The 16,303-nt window shown below is 41.2% G+C and overlaps 2 protein-coding genes across 3 annotated transcripts; one reads left to right on the top strand and one right to left on the bottom strand.

Moving 5' to 3' along the window:
- The first annotated feature begins 1 nt into the window (after nt 1).
- LOC139937376 (single-strand selective monofunctional uracil DNA glycosylase-like) lies at nt 2-2,602 on the top strand. Of its 2 annotated transcripts, none has more exons than XM_071932496.1 (3): nt 2-138; nt 814-1,250; nt 1,549-2,602. In XM_071932496.1, the coding sequence occupies exons 2-3, from the start codon at nt 864-866 to the stop codon at nt 2,077-2,079; spliced, it is 918 nt and encodes a 305-aa protein (XP_071788597.1). In that variant the 5' UTR covers nt 2-138; nt 814-863; the 3' UTR covers nt 2,080-2,602. The 2 variants fall into 2 exon arrangements, with proteins under 2 accessions (XP_071788597.1, XP_071788598.1); XM_071932497.1 differs by having other exon boundaries at nt 91-142.
- A 71-nt stretch (nt 2,603-2,673) lies between these two features.
- On the bottom strand, nt 2,674-15,007 carry LOC139937375 (IQ calmodulin-binding motif-containing protein 1-like). The gene is made up of 12 exons (XM_071932495.1): nt 14,762-15,007; nt 13,722-13,884; nt 13,011-13,237; nt 12,167-12,266; nt 11,339-11,509; nt 10,574-10,682; nt 9,912-10,021; nt 8,941-9,083; nt 8,455-8,603; nt 7,818-7,949; nt 6,802-6,958; nt 2,674-5,288 (listed from the first exon to the last, which is right to left on the bottom strand). Exons 1-12 carry the CDS (start codon nt 14,865-14,867, stop codon nt 5,092-5,094), a joined length of 1,764 nt encoding a protein of 587 aa, XP_071788596.1. The 5' UTR covers nt 14,868-15,007; the 3' UTR covers nt 2,674-5,091.
- Nucleotides 15,008-16,303: the final 1,296 nt, after the last annotated feature.

The raw sequence follows: 16,303 nt of genomic DNA, 5'->3' as shown, positions 1-16,303 counted from the left end.
AGAAGGGCGCCCGCAACGTTTGTATTGTGCCAATAAAAACAACAACAACATGTGAGCTGGTTTGTTCCTTCTTTTCTCTGTGACCGGCCGATGGTGGACGGACCGGTTCGTGCAGATTTCATGGTAGTTTCGGGCAGCGTAAGTATAAGGGGGCTGTGTTTTTTAGGACATTCTGAAGAATTATTGTGTTATTTGGTCTATACAGAAAGGTGCATCCATAATTAAATGGCTTTTTATTCAAATTTATTGTATACATTTTTAAAAATAAAAGTCATTGTTTCTGCGTCCCGCCTTTGCGTTTTTGTACTACACTGACTCTGAGTGCTTCTAGAAACTCTAAAGCTCCCCTGTGAGCCATAGGGGTCTCATATAGGGCTAGCCCACCCTGTTGAGCTGTTAATGGCTCCGCTTTTAACATCGGTCTCATGGTGACAGTGATGAGACCGATGTTAAAAGCGGAGCCATTAACAGCTCAACAAGGTGGGCTAATAATATAGGGCCTCCTTAACGCTATACGTTTTTCAAATCAGCGTTGATGGGTGAAAGTTTTACGACCGTTAGCCAGCCAGAACTGTAGTTTCCTGTGTACTGTACACCTAAAGCTTTCCCCACCCTACTCAATATACATTCATAATGCTTGTATTTCCTTTTTGTTGAGTGAAATTAAAAAACATCATCAAAAAATACAATTTTCTGTGAAAGGGGTTTAAAATTAGTTGAAAACCTCTTCACCACACATTAATTCCCTTATTTACACACACACACACACCCAGTTATTATTGTTCTTCAAATGTGTCATTGGTTTCAATTCAGGTACCAAATTTAGCCAAAGGAGTCTCTGCAGCAAGTGCACTGAAAGAAAAATGCCTCCCAAAAGAAAAAGTAAGACGGAATCTCCTTCCTCTTCGAAAAATGCAAAACTTCTTACTCTCGCTTCAGAAAAGAGTGCAGAGAATGAAGTAACTGAGAGTGGAGATGCTGTAACTACGGACAATGTACCACCATCGAATAAGAATGAAGTGCCACCATCAAATAGCAGTATTGCAGAGCGGTTCCTTAGTGAGCTTGTCGCCCCTTTCAATGAAGAGGTAGTTGGGCTGACGTTTGAGAAGCCCATTGAATACGTCTACAATCCTCTGGAGTATGCTAGAGAACCACACGAGGACTACATCAGGAAATATTGCAACTCAACCAAGGATATCTTGTTCCTGGGAATGAATCCAGGACCGTTTGGAATGGCACAAAATGGAGTAATTATTTTCAGTATTTCATTCCAAAGTTTTTAGGGCACCAACATACATACATACACTCTAGGGTAAGGAAAATACTTCAGGGATATAAGAACTTGGGTGTGTACTGCCAAAGCAACAAATTCTAGACTTGAGTCTGGGTATCTCAATTCTATTTTTCATCCAAATGGGGGAAGAAATTTCTAGTTGAATATTAATTTTGTTCAGCTGTCATGTAAACTTGATTCCTCATTTCCATATATTGTTAGATAATGTATCTTATTTCCCTATCTTGTTTCTTCCTCTCTTTTCATGGAAGGTACCTTTTGGAGAACATGACTCCGCTGTCAACTTTCTTGGTATTATAGGAAATGTTGGTAAACCTCCAAAGGAGCACCCCAAGAGACAGATCGTTGGCCTCTCCTGCACCCGCAAGGAAGTTAGTGGCAGTCGTTTCTGGGGCTTGTGGAAGACACTTTGCAAGACACCGGAAGAGTTCTTCCGTCACGCTTTTGTTTACAACCACTGCTCCTTGGTCTTTATGTCCGAAACTGGAAAGAATATCACACCGCCAGATATGCGGGTAGGAATGCGGAAACAAATTGTTGAACTCGGTGACGATTTCGTCTGTAAGATGGTGAAGCTTCTTGAAGTCAAGGTTGTCGTTGGAATTGGAAAGTTTGCTGAGCAGCGCGCTAAGAAGGCGTTGGAAGCTGCGGGTATAGATGGGGTGAGAGTGGTGGTGATTATGCACCCGTCGCCCATAAATCCAGCTGCTAATAAGGGATGGGATCAGGCCGTGACAAAACAACTCAAAGACTTAAATTTACTTAAATACTTCAAGAAATAACACCTGAAATTGTACTTTTATACCTTTTCACAGTCGCTTTAGTGCTTTTTAAATTTTAAAATTTCTTAACTACATGTATGTTGTAAAAAGCTGGCAGTAGCATTGACATTCTGGAAAATACTACATTTTATTTTGTACCCTATAATTGTTATTGTACTTATTAATTTATTGCCCTCACGGTTAACCTTTGTAGAGCAAGGAACAGAAGGAGTTACAACTCCTGTCTTAATCCCCCCCCCCCCCCCCCCGAGGCTCCAATTAATCCAATTAGTGCTGCACCCAGCTCCAGTGGAAACACTATAGAGGCCACCCGAAGCGCCTGTACACATTCCGACCGAGAGGTTGTGCTCATGAAGAGCACATTCTAAGTCCTGAATCTCATTTCTGTTTCTTTGTTTTGCTGCCTCTTATTATTGAGTGGTAAATTGGTCAGTCCCAGTAGTCTTGTCATCACAAAAGATGACTGTACAAGATGACTGTTTAAATTGCTTGAAATGTTTCCCTTATTTTGGAATGCAACCAGAACAAATAAAGAGAAAGACAAAGAAGAAAAAAACAAACAATGGTCGATTTTGTTTTCTTGAAGTTTAATTACGAGAACTTGTCAAACCTGGATGGTTTTGAACGTTTGAAATAGTTAGGGACTGTAAATGTCTAATTAAAGGTTGGATCAAACTTTGGTAATGATTGTGAATACAAGTTATGTACCTTTTATCCGAAAGGCTACATGTTATAAAGATGGTAATGGTAGTAAAATTATTTCATCTGAGGTGCCCCTGATGATTATAATGAAAGTTGGTAGAAAAAAAATTGAATCTCCATTGATCACCTAAAGGCAGCTTGAAGATTCAAATTTCCATGGTGTCAGTTCATGAATGCTGTGGCCAGAGATACAGCTGGTACCCGCTGTTGCCTTGATAAATGTGGACGGGTTCAAAGCTGAGGACATTTTTCCTTTTTTCTTCTAAACAAGTAGACCCTGTATTCAATTAAAACTTTCACAGGTGACCTTTTAATGTATCGTTCTTGGTAATTGTGCCCATAAATTGGCACTACGTTGACAAAAAACAAACAATGACCCTATCTTAAGGTATGTTACTCATAATCTTTGTAATTAGTATTTTGTACCAACCACAACAAAATTAATATTTACACATATAAATATTATCTACAAACTATTTACAACATTATTGCACTTAATCTTTGATTTCTTAGTTAAACTTTATAAACATTTCATAAGAAAAGGCATTTGTTTTTAAAGAAACTCCCTTTCATGAGAGAGCTTGATAAATCTATTCAACAGTACTGCTATTCAAACTAAATGTACCCCATCTTTCAAAATGCACTCTTGGAACTGGAATCTATTGATTAAAGCCATTATACACTTTGGAACAGAAAAAAAAAATAAAAGTTCACAGATTTACAAATAACTTACAGGGTTTACAGAAGGTAATGGTAAAAGACTTCTCTTGAAATATTATTCCATGAAATGCTTTACTTTTTGAGAAAACATTGAAACAATTATCAATTCTTGACGTCGAGAATTACAGATTACAGTAAACACATGTCATGACACGGCCAAGTGGCGGAAACAAGGGTTATTTTCTCACGAATCCGATGACCGATTGAGACAGAATTTTCAAAGGTTTGACCTTGTGGCATTTTGGCTATTAAGCTAGCCCAACATGGTCAAGTGGTTAGACTGCAGGACTTGCAATCACAAGGTTGTGGGTTCGAATCCCCAAGCTAACCTCTGATTTCACAATGACTAGAATAAATATTGTCGTCTAGTTAATGCAACGACAATCTGTGAAGGTAAATCAGATACAAACTACCTACTCAGTAAAATGTTACACAAAAGGAAAATGCATTACTATATTAAAATGTCACCGTGGTCAAGTGGTTAGTTTGCAGGACTTGCAATCACAAGGTTGTGGGTTCGAATCCCCCACTAACCGCTGATTTCACAATGACCAGAATAAATATTGTCCAGTTAGTGAATCACAACTTCTTGATTTGTGTAATTCAAAATCATAGACGTTAAAAGCAATGTTTGTGAAAGAGAAATTTGCTGTTGCCATCAGCTGGGTGTTTATATCCCTTGTGGGAGTTTGCCGAGGTTCCCTTGATGGGAAAATCATTCAAACAAACAAACAACAGAATTCTGTACCAGGTAAAACTTAAAACCCAACCGTTAGGATTCTGATAGGATGTGCTTGGCTTCCTAGAATGGTTGGTTTGGCTATACAATACAGAATCTATAAAACTCAGTTGGAACAAGGGGCAAGTATCTTTGGGGTTTTCAGGGTTAAGAACCGATGCTGGCACAAAAGTCTGAAACTTCGATCCTGTGCCCAAGTTAATAGAGCTGCGTAAGCTCAAAAAGTAGCTAAGCACGTCAAAACATTGATATTAAAAACACTACACATACGCAATGTGTGACTGGTTTCCTGCTAACTGCACTTAGCAGAACTAGTTTAACGCTATTAATGTTAACACTAGTTCTGCTAAGCTTTAATTTCTGCTTAAGCAGTTCTATGAAATTCGGCATACTTATTAAAAACCATGGCATTTCCTGGAGTTTATAAACTCCAAGACAATTTGGGACCAGTCTCCTCAGTGCATGATAAGTAGATCAAAGAGCAGGATTTCTGGAGAAAATTAGAGCATTTGTTTTAACCAAGCACACTTTAAACAAGTCTGAATTCAGATTCAAATCAGAAAATTGTCAAACGTGGTATTTAACTATCAAACTCTACTGCAAATTCGTCTCCCCCCTTCCCTTTGAGTAAAACATTTCAAGTTTGGGAAAGATTAAGCCCAGTTCATACTTCCTGCGAATGTGAATGTAATAAAAATTTTGACAGCACAATTTGCATCAAATAATTTGCAACAGTTGAAATGTGTTCAACTCCCGCGAAACATTCGCTGCGAAAACAACCATGTGTGCCAAAATGCGCTTTGCATTCGCAAGAAGTATGAACCGGGCTTTACTCGGTTATAGCTCCGATTTCAGAAGACATTGAAGTCGTAGTCTTCCCCCACCTCCTCCTCCGTCCTCTCTGCAGCGTTCAACTTCTTCCACCATGGCTGACGAAGCATCACCATCTGCTCCTTGTGATTGGCTAATGCCTTAGCGGCAATGGGCGCTGAGTGGCTAGTGAATTTGTGCATGTCACGCTCGGTCAGGTCATGTAGTTTGGGTGCATCTGAGGATAAAATGATAATTATTTAGATGTGTTTGAAAGACAAAAATTACATTATGCGGCGTAAGCTTTAATGTCTTCATTTTCAGGGTGCGAGTTCAAATCCCGGTCATGACACTTGTCTCCTTGAACAAGACAATCAACTACAAATATTCCTCTTCACCTACTGGTAAATGGGTACCTACGTATGAGGGCAGAGATGAGTTCTTGTGATTGGTTTTGCAGTTACCAGTACAACCATGGAGGAAGGAAGAGAAGGAGCTTGAATGACCCGCAAAACTGCAGAGTAACAAAAGAATACCCTGACAATGCCTCTGTCTGACCAGTGGAAAAAGATAGGAGACGTCCAGCTGGACGGCCGATTAACGAGCGGGATTAGATCTCTTTGTACAGAACCCGTGGTACCCCCAGTCTGCACCTTTGCCTTCGTGTAAAGTTGAATCATTGGAGACTAGAATTGTGAATACACACGTTTTCATTTACCATTTGTGGTGTTTACATGGAAATATCATAGCATATTTTTACATTTTTTGCAACTTTCCTGTCACTAGCGGTAGTTCAAAATTTCGGTACTAGCACACCAGGGTGGTTGGTATTCAATTGTGTTTTTCGATTTGGTGAGCGAAATTGTACACAAATTTTATCAGGTCTCAAAAAAGTTGTTTTTTCTTCATTATATCCATACGACATACGACACCATAGTTGAGTGAAGAACCAAGTGCGCAAACTCACATACGCCAGGTCGCCCATTGTTTGTATAAGGTATGTGGGTGATTACGAGGTGTCGTTCAACGACCGTGGTACCACAAGTTCGACTTTTGAAGTCCCTCGTTCGAGCTCCTTCTCTTCCTTCCACCATGGTACAACTCAGTGTTCCAACATCCCTATAATTCGACAACCCTATTTTCCAGCTAGCATGTTTTCCTAACCCAAACCCTAGCTTATAATCATCAAAGGGGTTTCAGAACACAGGGTTGTCGGTACATAGGGTTTCGAATCCCTGTCATACCCCTAATGTGTTTTCCTAACCCCAACCGAAACTCAAGCCCTAGCTCGCAAACCATCAGGGGGTTTCAGAACACAGGGTTGTCGGCACATAGGGTTTTGATATACCCCTAATCTGTTTTCCTAACCCTGACCTAAACCCTAACCCTAGCTTGTAAAAGTAAACCATATCAGGGGGTTTCGAAACTGTCGGAATATAGAGCAGTCACAGACTTTGCTTCATAAATATGTACTCCCAAACGTATACCTTCTCTTTAAGGGTAGGTTCGATTAGCTTCCCCGTGTCGACCCCGCGGTGCTCATTCGAGTGAGCCCCTGACAAGAGCTAATTGAACGATCACTCGCATGGTGGTGTCATGCACCTCGATCCAGCCGACATTGACCTGTCACATACGCAGAACACTTACTGGTGGCAGACCAGGGCCAACCCCGGGAACCCAATCGAACGCACCCTAAGTTGCATATTGGAATAATTATTACAATTTCTCCTTTGCACAAAACTTGAACTTACCACTCAAGAGGTCGACATCAGTCTCGAGGGTTGCTAGCAGTGCTTCCCTTCTTTGGTAGTTCTTACGATGAGCCATACGGACGCTCAGGTACCTTCCTAGTATCTCCTGGGCCTCTGAATGGAGTTCCTGCTGGGCCTCTCGGCTCAACGGCTTCGGCTTCAAGACACATTAAAAAAATAATAAAAATATAATAATAATAAGACTTGTAATGTGCACATATACATCCTGCTGGCAAGGCGCATCATTAATCATCAGAAGATAATTCTGGCAAAGGATTCCATGAAAGCCTGACAGGGCATTTTTAATTTTTTATTTGATTTGAATCTGTTAAAGACACTGGACACTATTGGTAATTGTCAAAGACCAGTCTTCTCACTTGGTGTATCTCAACATATGCACAAAATAACAAAACTGTGAAAATTTGAACTCAATTGGTCGTCGAAGTTGCGAGAGCACTAGTTGTTCAAATCAATAAGTTCTACCCTTGCAGGTGTCTATTTCTTCTTGGATGAGAAGCAATGGGAGACTTTTAGACGGTCCGTTTTCACAGCATTGTGCGTGCTCAGACCTACGCGCACAATACTGAGCATGCGCGTGCATGTTCAGAGCCGCAAAAAAGGACCATTATGTCTGCTGCCGCCAGCGTCTCAAAAGTCTCCTATTGTAGATAGATGTCTTTTCAGGGCCCAATTTCATAGAGCTGCTAAGCACAAAAATTTGCTAAGCATCAAAATTCTTCCCTGATAAAAACAGGATTACCAGCCAAATTTCCATTTGTTAAATAGTGCTTGTTACTGGTATTCAGCTTTTGTTTGCTTATCCTGAAAATCATATGGAAATTTGGTTGGTAAACCTGTTTTTATCAAGGAAGAAATTTCATGCTAAGCAAATTTTTGTGCTTAGCAGCTCTATGAAATTGGGCCCTGATGACTCAAGTGAAATTACAAGCCCTCCTCCCTCCCCCCTCCCGAAAAAAAGGAAAACAAACAGGAGACAAAATTGTTGAGTTGCTTACAGGATGTGCCTCTCTATGTTGGTCGATTTCTCGTTGTAGATCAACTCGTCTTTCTTCAGTCAGACCAGGGGGCGGCTGAAACAACAATGGCTCACGCTTTTTCTCCTCCAGTCTCTTCAAAAATCTACGCACCTGTACAAAAAGGACAATGAATCATCAACAAGAACAAAAATAATAATAAATAATAATAATATCAAAGTCTTATATAGCGCACGTATCTACCAAACAAGGTACTCAAGGCGCTGAGTATATACAAACTTTCAGAAAGATAGGTTATTGCAGTGATGAATGTTCTGAGACCCAATTATTTAGCACCTTATAAGGGTTTACAAGGTGCTACGGCGCATACAGCAGCCACAGCCAGGAACACCGGGGCGAACCCCTTCTCTTTTCGATAAGTGCACTGGGTTCTTTTACATGCATTACACAACACATGGGACCAATAGCTTCAAATGCGCTTCAAATAGCTACAATTTCTACTCTTTTAAGATTTTACTACATAGGTAGGTTTCAGTGATTGTTAAAACCCAATCCCAGTTCCAGCTCAGCATATATAAAAACCATTGAAAGTCAAGGAGCAGAGGTGGCCTAAACAGTCTTCAAACATGGCTCATCTAAGAATCTACCATACACTCACCACTCTCTGTATGGCGATGGCAGCTCTCACTTGATGTGCCGTAGCCTTCCTTAAACCGAGCTTACGTCTCTCAATAATTCCCCTCCATAGTGCCTGGATCTTCACTGCTGATGCAATTTGAGACATCTGAAGGTACTTGTCAACTTTGCCTGCAATAACAAATTAAATCAATTCAACAAAGGTTATATTATTTTATCTTCACGCGCTAATACACCAATCAGATGCTCTTACTACTAGGGGGGTAAAAACATATATACTACTTCCTCTGTTTTATATCCTACATCCTCTGCTTTTATTACACAGTGCGTTTTATGAATGTCAATGTGTTGCGCTCCGTATACAGACACTGCAAAAATAACATTCTAAACTTTGTGCGATTCATCGCAAAATAACGTTCTGAAATTTGAAACTTTGCATGTTGACATGCGTGAAACTGGAAGATAAATTCGTTATAACACGCGCGCTCGTGGAATAACAGAACCTTACCAGGAGCCATAGCAGAGATCATATCTAGTTGTTTCTGTCTAGTGTGTCTGATAGCGTGCCTTCTTGATACCAGTAGCTGATGCTGAAGCTCCCTCTGCTCTTTCTCCTTCTCTGCTCGAAGATCTCGTTTCTCTTGCTTCTCTCTGAAGAGATTTATCAATAACACAAAATTAAAACTTGCACTTGAGGCTACATCTTAAAAGTTAAACAATGTTTACGCTACATCCCACATCTGTTCGAAATGTAGTTTGGACCAGTCCCAGCAGTAGTTTGGACCAGTTCAAGCTAGATATAGTTGGTACCAGTTCCAGCTGTAGTTGGGACCAGTTCCAACTGTAGTTGAGCCAGTCCCAGCAGTAGTTGGGCCAGTCCCAGCTGTAGTTTAGGCCAGTCCCAGCTGTAGTTTAGGCCAGTCCCAGCTGTACTTGGGACAGTCCCAGCTGCAGTTGGGCCAGTCCCAGCTGTAGTAAGGCCAGTCCCAGCTGTAGTTAGGCCAGTCCCAGCTGCAGTTGGGCTAGTCCCAGCTGTAGTTGGGCTAGTCCCAGCTGTAGTTGGGACAGTCCCAGCTGCAGTTGGGCCAGTCCCAGCTGTAGTAAGGCCAGTCCCAGCTGTAGTTGGGACAGTCCCAGCTGTAGTTGGGACAGTCCCAGCAGTAGTTGGGCCAGTCCCAGCTGTAGTTTAGGCCAGTCCCAGCTGTAGTTGGGACAGTCCCAGCTGCAGTTGGGCCAGTCCCAGCTGTAGTAAGGCCAGTCCCAGCTGTAGTTAGGCCAGTCCCAGCTGCAGTTGGGCTAGTCCTAGCTGTAGTTGGGCTAGTCCCAGCTGTAGTTGGGCTAGTCCTAGCTGTAGTTGGGCTAGTCCTAGCTGTAGTTTAGGCCAGTACCAGAGGTAGTTAGGGCAGTCCCAGTTGTAGTTAGGCCAGCCCCAGTTGTAGTTGGGACAGTCCCAGCAGTTAGGTCCTAAGGTCTACTTACCTGAAGCCCTTCTGCAACCGTGCAAAGGCATTATTAGCTTTCCTGAGTTGCCTCCTGGACCTAAATCCTCTCCATACAGCTTGGATGGCTCTGGCTGCTTGGTGAAGCCTCTACAAGAAGATATACAAGCGGCAGTCAATTCAATATTCTTAAAAGATATATTTGTTTACCAATTCCTCTCCTTGCAAGTTAATGGGTTTTTTTTATTTCAACTTATCAGATCGAACTCTTCTGATACAAAACTACAAATAACTCCGACAGAATAAGACTGATTTTGATGGTTAAACTTTAATTACACTTCCTGTGAGGTTGTTAATTTAGGGAAAACAATTCAATTCACATTTACTTCAAGATCTGTTTGTGATTTTATTTCATTTATTCTGGTTGTGAAGCGAAGGATGAAGTGAACTTAATCACTACTATAGCCAAGAACCCAATGGAGAGAAGACAAGGAAGGCAGTTTCAGTTTAAGATGTGGTAGGAAAACCCCAGAGAAATATTCCAGAGAAAACCCACGCAATCAGGTATGGACTGGTGTGATTCCAACCGGGGTCCTAGAGATGGAAGGTGACAAAAGATACCTCTACATCAACCTGACCACCCCAACGATAATTATTCATTTTTTGTTGCTATGGTTACTGTCAGCCATCGCAGCATCTCACCTTCATCTCCGCCTGTTGAGCTGTTCCAGAGTCCAGTAAGGCCAGAAGCCGCTTCAAGTCACGGCCAAACCCTTTCCCAGTCCATCGACTCAACAGTGGTCGCAAACCTCTGTGAAAAGAAAGGCAAGAATGATACCAAGAATAATTATGTACCGCCAAAGTTTGTCCATGAATACAAAACCCTACATTCATTCATTCTTGCCAATGGATTCCACCATGCAGCAACAAACTTTCTAAAAATGCAATTTGAAAAGACTTATCATAAGAGACCTGATTTCCAGGTTTTATTGCAATTTGCAAGCCTACAACAACAATTCCATCCTGGTCTGTATTTCAAGACTCGTTCTATCCTCACTTCTTAAACCTATCTTATCCTGATTCCTACAAGGTTTCAACAGGGTTTCTACAGGATTTCAACACTGAAACATAAAGCCAGATTTGTAGCCATGGTGGGCAGTGCCAAGCGGGCTTGCCCAGAACGAACAAATTTCACCCAGCACTCTGAGCAAACACTGTGCTGCACAGCACAGTTTCCCTCAGGATTGTACTACAGCAATGAGGGCCCCATATCTAAACATGAATAGTTTTGTTGAAGTGAACCGCTCACCCTTTCTGGACTTTAGAGCCAACCACTAAAATTGGTCTAGCTACAACACTGAACATAGCTCTGCATACAATTATGTGGTAAAAGAAAGCGCTTTGAGACAATAAGGTGATTTAGGTGTCATTACGTGCTATATGCAAGAACTGTGTACTCGCACTTACTTGTATCTAGTGTAGAGTAATCGAATGAGAGGTTGATGTACATCAGAGATATTGACGAGGGCACGCGTTGCTGCCGCACCAATCTCAGGATCAGTAAACGCTGATAGCTTGTAGATCACCTCATCAAGGAGACTGTGTACGACTTTCTCATCTAGTGTCTTTAGCACCTCACTGGGGGATGGATGGAGGGAGTAGGAGGAAGGGGTAGGAGGAGGGGGTTGGAGGAGAAGGTGGGGAACGAAGTATAAATTATTAACAATGAGATTATTGGTAGTTGCGCTGATGTGTGTAACGTATTTGCTGGGAGGGGGGTACTAATGGCAGGTTTGCTTTCGAATCATCCGTGATTAAGACAAATATGTGGTTCCTTTTTAAAAATACCAGTCTCCTAAGTACAAATAAAATGCGTGTTTGAAAAGTGACACTCTGGCAGCATGCGACCTTTTTACATATTCTGCATGACGGGACAGGTGAGGATAGCAGCACCTGTCATGCAGAATAACATGGATGAAACTTGCAGCAGAACATGGTGCATGGCATGTCGTTAATAGCAGTTACCTTAGTTAATTATTTATTCATATTCCACTCATCAAAACACATATTTTAGTGACAAAAGCGGAAATGAAGCATCTGATAGCACACAACTTCATGTGAAAAGGCATGGTTTTTTTAAATTCATATCTTGCAACTTCGACGACCAATGGAGCTCAAATTTTCACAGGTTTGTTATTTTAGGCATATGTTGAGATACACCAAGTGGGAAAACTGGTCTTTGACAATTACCAATAGTGTCCAATGTCTTTAATGGAGTACACTTTGTGGACTTACGGATTGACTCTCACTGCATTCTGGAACATGCTCAAGATGACAATTCCTGTCTCTTTGTCGTCTGTTATTAACATCTGAAGGAGGTAGTTGGATCGAAGAACTGAAAGAAAAAAAAATACTGTGTTGACAAAACCACTACAGGACATTCCATAAACCATTTTGAGATATGGTGGAAGAACTATATCCTTTGTTTTTCAAAGGTCATGGTCAACGAGGCATTTTCTCCTTGTTAAAGGGCACCCTATGACGAATTTGTAAATTTCTACTGGAGCATTTCAAGGGCACCAAGGCAATGACCATGGGGCACGGAGGCGATCTTCTTCGTTGCCCGTGTTTTGTATTTATTTATGAGATATCACCTACTATCACAAGGCCCAACAGCCACTTCAAGGCGAGGGCTACACAAAACAAATTTAGGCTCTTAACCAAATCAACTGCCACCAGGGGCAGATTGCCACCTACTCCTAGTGCTGAAACAGGGTTACCCCCTTCACAGGATGTTGGCCTTGGTATCATCCACAAGAAGCCTAGCTGGTAGAGCAGAATGCACTACTTTCCCCACTTTTTACGAATAATGGTGAAGTGCCTTGCTCAAGGGCACAAGTGTCATGACCTGGATTCGAAACATTTCGGCGGTGGATGTTTGGTGATGGAAAGATTGTGTTTTGCTGGCTACACCAGAAATACGTCAGAGAAACAGATGCATGTACAACCAAAATTTTTATTTTTTTTCATTCAAATTCTAGTCTTGTAAAAATATCTCTGGTTGGTTCAGTAAACAATTTGAGATACAAGTCCCATGGTCTTCCAAATTCGGGCCCTTGACCATCTCCGGCATTCTTACCATAGATGGCGAGGAACACATGTCCGCTGATGAGCCACTGTAGAGCTTCGATTGCTTCCTTGAAATCCTTAATGAGATCATCCTTCAGCGTCAACGTCTTCTCGGGAATCTTCATGTATCTGAACTGGATGTTGCGGGATAGGATGAGAAGTCTCTCCGCTGCCTCCGGTAGGAAGATGGCATGGTACTCGTATGTGTCTGTCGGCTCAAGTCCGACTGCACAATGTCTATGTAGAGTCAAGAAAAGTTTGTGATGCGTTAGTTTTTCGGTGTAAATGTTCGGGTAGTGCTGGACAGAGGCTTCCCAAGTTTTCTGGTTGGAGGGTGGAAAGATTGAACACGACATGGTTTGAGGAAGCTATTGCAAATACCTCACGGCCAATTACAAAGCGCACTTTGACAGGATTTATCTCATTTATCTTATGTATGGGTTGTACAAGCAATGTTAAACAAATGGAAATTTGGTTGGTAATCCTGTTTTATCAAGAAAGAAATTTCATGCTAAGCAAATTTTAGTGCTAAGCAGCTCTATGAAGGTGGGCCCTGTCCATCATGGGATCATATCACAGAATCTAAGGCTGTGTTTGAATTTGCGGCTACAGCTACGGCTACGGCTAGATTTCTGCAGCATCATGCGTTGAGGTATAGGACGTCCTTAGCAACACCCTTAGTAACAGCCGTAGCCGCCGATTCGGATTCGGCCTAACTCACGCAAGTATCCTGGCTAGTGAGGCAGCGGTGTTCCATTTTCCTTGAATCAGAGAGAAATCTTGTCTCAGTGCTAGGAGGACACTTTGCAGAAGATCATAATTCCAGATGTCCTTCTTGACTTTGGCTGCTTTGTGGGAACCAGGTACCACACTGTCTAGGATCTCTGGGGGGAGTGGGGGAAAGCAAAACAAACATATAAAAAATATTTTAAAAATTCAAACAATAGTGAGGGGAAACTAACTTGAAACTTTTTTTAAGGTGTGACTTTTATTACAATTTATTTAAATGGGTGTAATCTGCATTTAAAGACACTGTACACTATTCGTAATTATCAAAGACCAGTCTTCTCACTTGGTGTATCTCAACATATGCATAAAATAACAAGCCTGTGAAAATTTGAACTCAATTGGTCATCGAGGGTGCGAGATAATACTATAGTTGAAGAAAAGACACCCTTGTCACATGAAGTCGTTTCATACTTTCAACAGCTTTCCATTGCTTGTTACCAAGTAAGTTTATTAAATGCTTAACAATTATTTTGAGTAATTACCAAATAGTGTCCACTGCCTTTAAAATGGTGACTGGTTCTGACTGATTCTGAATGGGATTCCGGTAGAGATAAATCTTCAAAAATAACTAAAATAATTACAACCGACAATGAAAAATTTCGATAAAAAGGAGTACTTCTTCTATTAGAAACTAAGCTGATAAGGTAGAATGATAGAATTACTAACACTCAGTGACAGTCACTACATTAATAATATAATTAATTAATTGTTTGTGCAGTAAAGACAAGACAAGACAAGACAAAAGGTCAAGGACAAAGGGAAGCGTTATTTAGTAATAACACTTACAGCTTAAATTACATTACAGTTTTAGCAGCCCAAAAGTTAAGAAATATCTAGCAAAATGTGTAGGTATTCTATTATTATTGACTTTGAATGGAGTTACCATGGTAATGGTAACAATCATGACAATAATGCCGATTAACCCCAAAAATGGGGGTCACGGCTGGCTGGCAAACTCTGTTTGAAACTAACCTTGAATTGCAAGTAGCAAAGCCGGAACATTTTTATCCGATGTTTCGGCAACTTGGTTAGCTAAATCCTCCACCCTTCTATCTTCCAATGGGTCATTTCCAGTCATTTTCTTCCAAAGGTTTAACACAGAGCGCAGTGCTAAATGTTTAGTTTTTCTGAATTCTTACTGAAATTCGATTTCGCGGTTATCTTGAAGAGCGCCCTCAATTGTTCAATATTAGAACTTTAGAAGCTAACGAAACGACACTTGTGCTGTTTGTGTAATTGTGAACGCCAAAAAAACTCTTCAAAAGTAAGAAACTTGTTGTTTAAAAATGTGTAAATTAAGTTACATGTAAACAGAATACATGCCCCAATGTGTTTTAGCTTTAAAGTGAATCAGAGTTGTTTATGCATTGTCAGAAAAAAGATTGTAGTTTGGGTTGTGTAATCACGATTTTTTTTACCCATCCATGGGCGCTGCCATATTGTTTCTCTCCATCCGGACCCCCCCCCCCCCCCCCCCACCTCTCTCAAATGATGAGAGGGGTTTTGAACTTGGATGGAAAAGCCCACATCTCTGTGGCTAAGATCATGACGTCCTACAAATGCTACTTCAATCACCGATTCTGCAGGTCTGCAATTGCATGGTTGAGAGGGCAAGGCCAATTGGATTTAATAATAAATTCTTGTTTTATTCCTTTTTTGTTTGCACAGCAGGTGTTCAGGCTAGGCTTGTGCTTGTGGAAGGTGTTGGTGGGAAATTTTGTCAAATTGAAGAGGCACCAAGGGCCCAGACATAGACCTTATCACGATTTCCGCGTGGCTGATTTTGAAGAATTGCTGAAGAGCACTGACTCTCTCTGCTGAGAGAACTTCTTGAAAAGGAAAAGGGTTCTTACAAAAACAAAGCCCCTTTTTCACTTTCTCAATGCCTTAATTGCAAGTTTTGGCCATTCAGTAAAATCAGACAGGAGGATTGGCGACAAGGTCTATACTATTAAAAAGGGTCCATTGCATGGCCCTGCTTAGGCTAATTACCACAGAACTCTGCGATTATGGTGCCCTGTTAAAATGTCTGACATAGTTCCATGGGCTGTATATTGAGTGCGTAATTCCACATTGAAAATAAGCAGAACTGTGAATTTGGGCCCAAGTGAAGTAACACTCACGTGCCAATGCCCTCCGTCCATGTAATCATTTTATTATGTTCATTGAAATATTGGTTTCCCTTTTTCAGTATTGATCGAGTCTGGATCAAGTCTACGCATAGACCATCATCATGTCTTTGGGTAAAAAGGTTGCAGACTTTGGCTACAGGACCTTTACAGTCGGAATGCTGGCCCTGACAGTCTACGGGTCGATACTCATCAGTCAACGAGTGGGTACCTTCATAAGAACCAAAGAGGCAGCGAACACTGTGGTTAAAGATAATAAAGTTGAACTACCAGCCAACACCGAAGAAGATAACAAACAGTAGAATGTATACAGACTCAATAGAATCGTGACCATACTTGAAACTGAGAGTGAGAGTGCAGTAGTCTGGCTCCATCTTCAAGCAGC

Source organism: Asterias amurensis, chromosome 5 (genome assembly GCF_032118995.1).
Source record: "Asterias amurensis chromosome 5, ASM3211899v1".
Classification (NCBI taxonomy): domain Eukaryota; kingdom Metazoa; phylum Echinodermata; class Asteroidea; order Forcipulatida; family Asteriidae; genus Asterias; species Asterias amurensis.
This window is presented reverse-complemented; position numbering and strand designations above follow the sequence as displayed.

What these genes read in the sequence shown, in the direction of transcription:
- LOC139937376 (XM_071932497.1), top strand. Translation starts at nt 91, where the DNA reads ATGGTGGACGGACCGGTTCGTGCAGATTTCATGGTAGTTTCGGGCAGC. An exon ending in GGTAGTTTCGGGCAGCGTAA is followed by an intron (nt 143 to 813) that starts GTATAAGGGGGC and finishes GTTTCAATTCAG; the next exon opens with GTACCAAATTTAGCCAAAGG. An exon ending in TTGGAATGGCACAAAATGGA is followed by an intron (nt 1,251 to 1,548) that starts GTAATTATTTTC and finishes TTTTCATGGAAG; the next exon opens with GTACCTTTTGGAGAACATGA.
- LOC139937375 (XM_071932495.1), bottom strand. Translation starts at nt 14,867, where the DNA reads ATGACTGGAAATGACCCATTGGAAGATAGAAGGGTGGAGGATTTAGCT. An exon ending in TTTGCTACTTGCAATTCAAG is followed by an intron (nt 13,885 to 14,761) that starts GTTAGTTTCAAA and finishes CACTCCCCCCAG; the next exon opens with AGATCCTAGACAGTGTGGTA. An exon ending in AACATAGAGAGGCACATCCT is followed by an intron (nt 6,959 to 7,817) that starts GTAAGCAACTCA and finishes TGTGTCTTGAAG; the next exon opens with CCGAAGCCGTTGAGCCGAGA.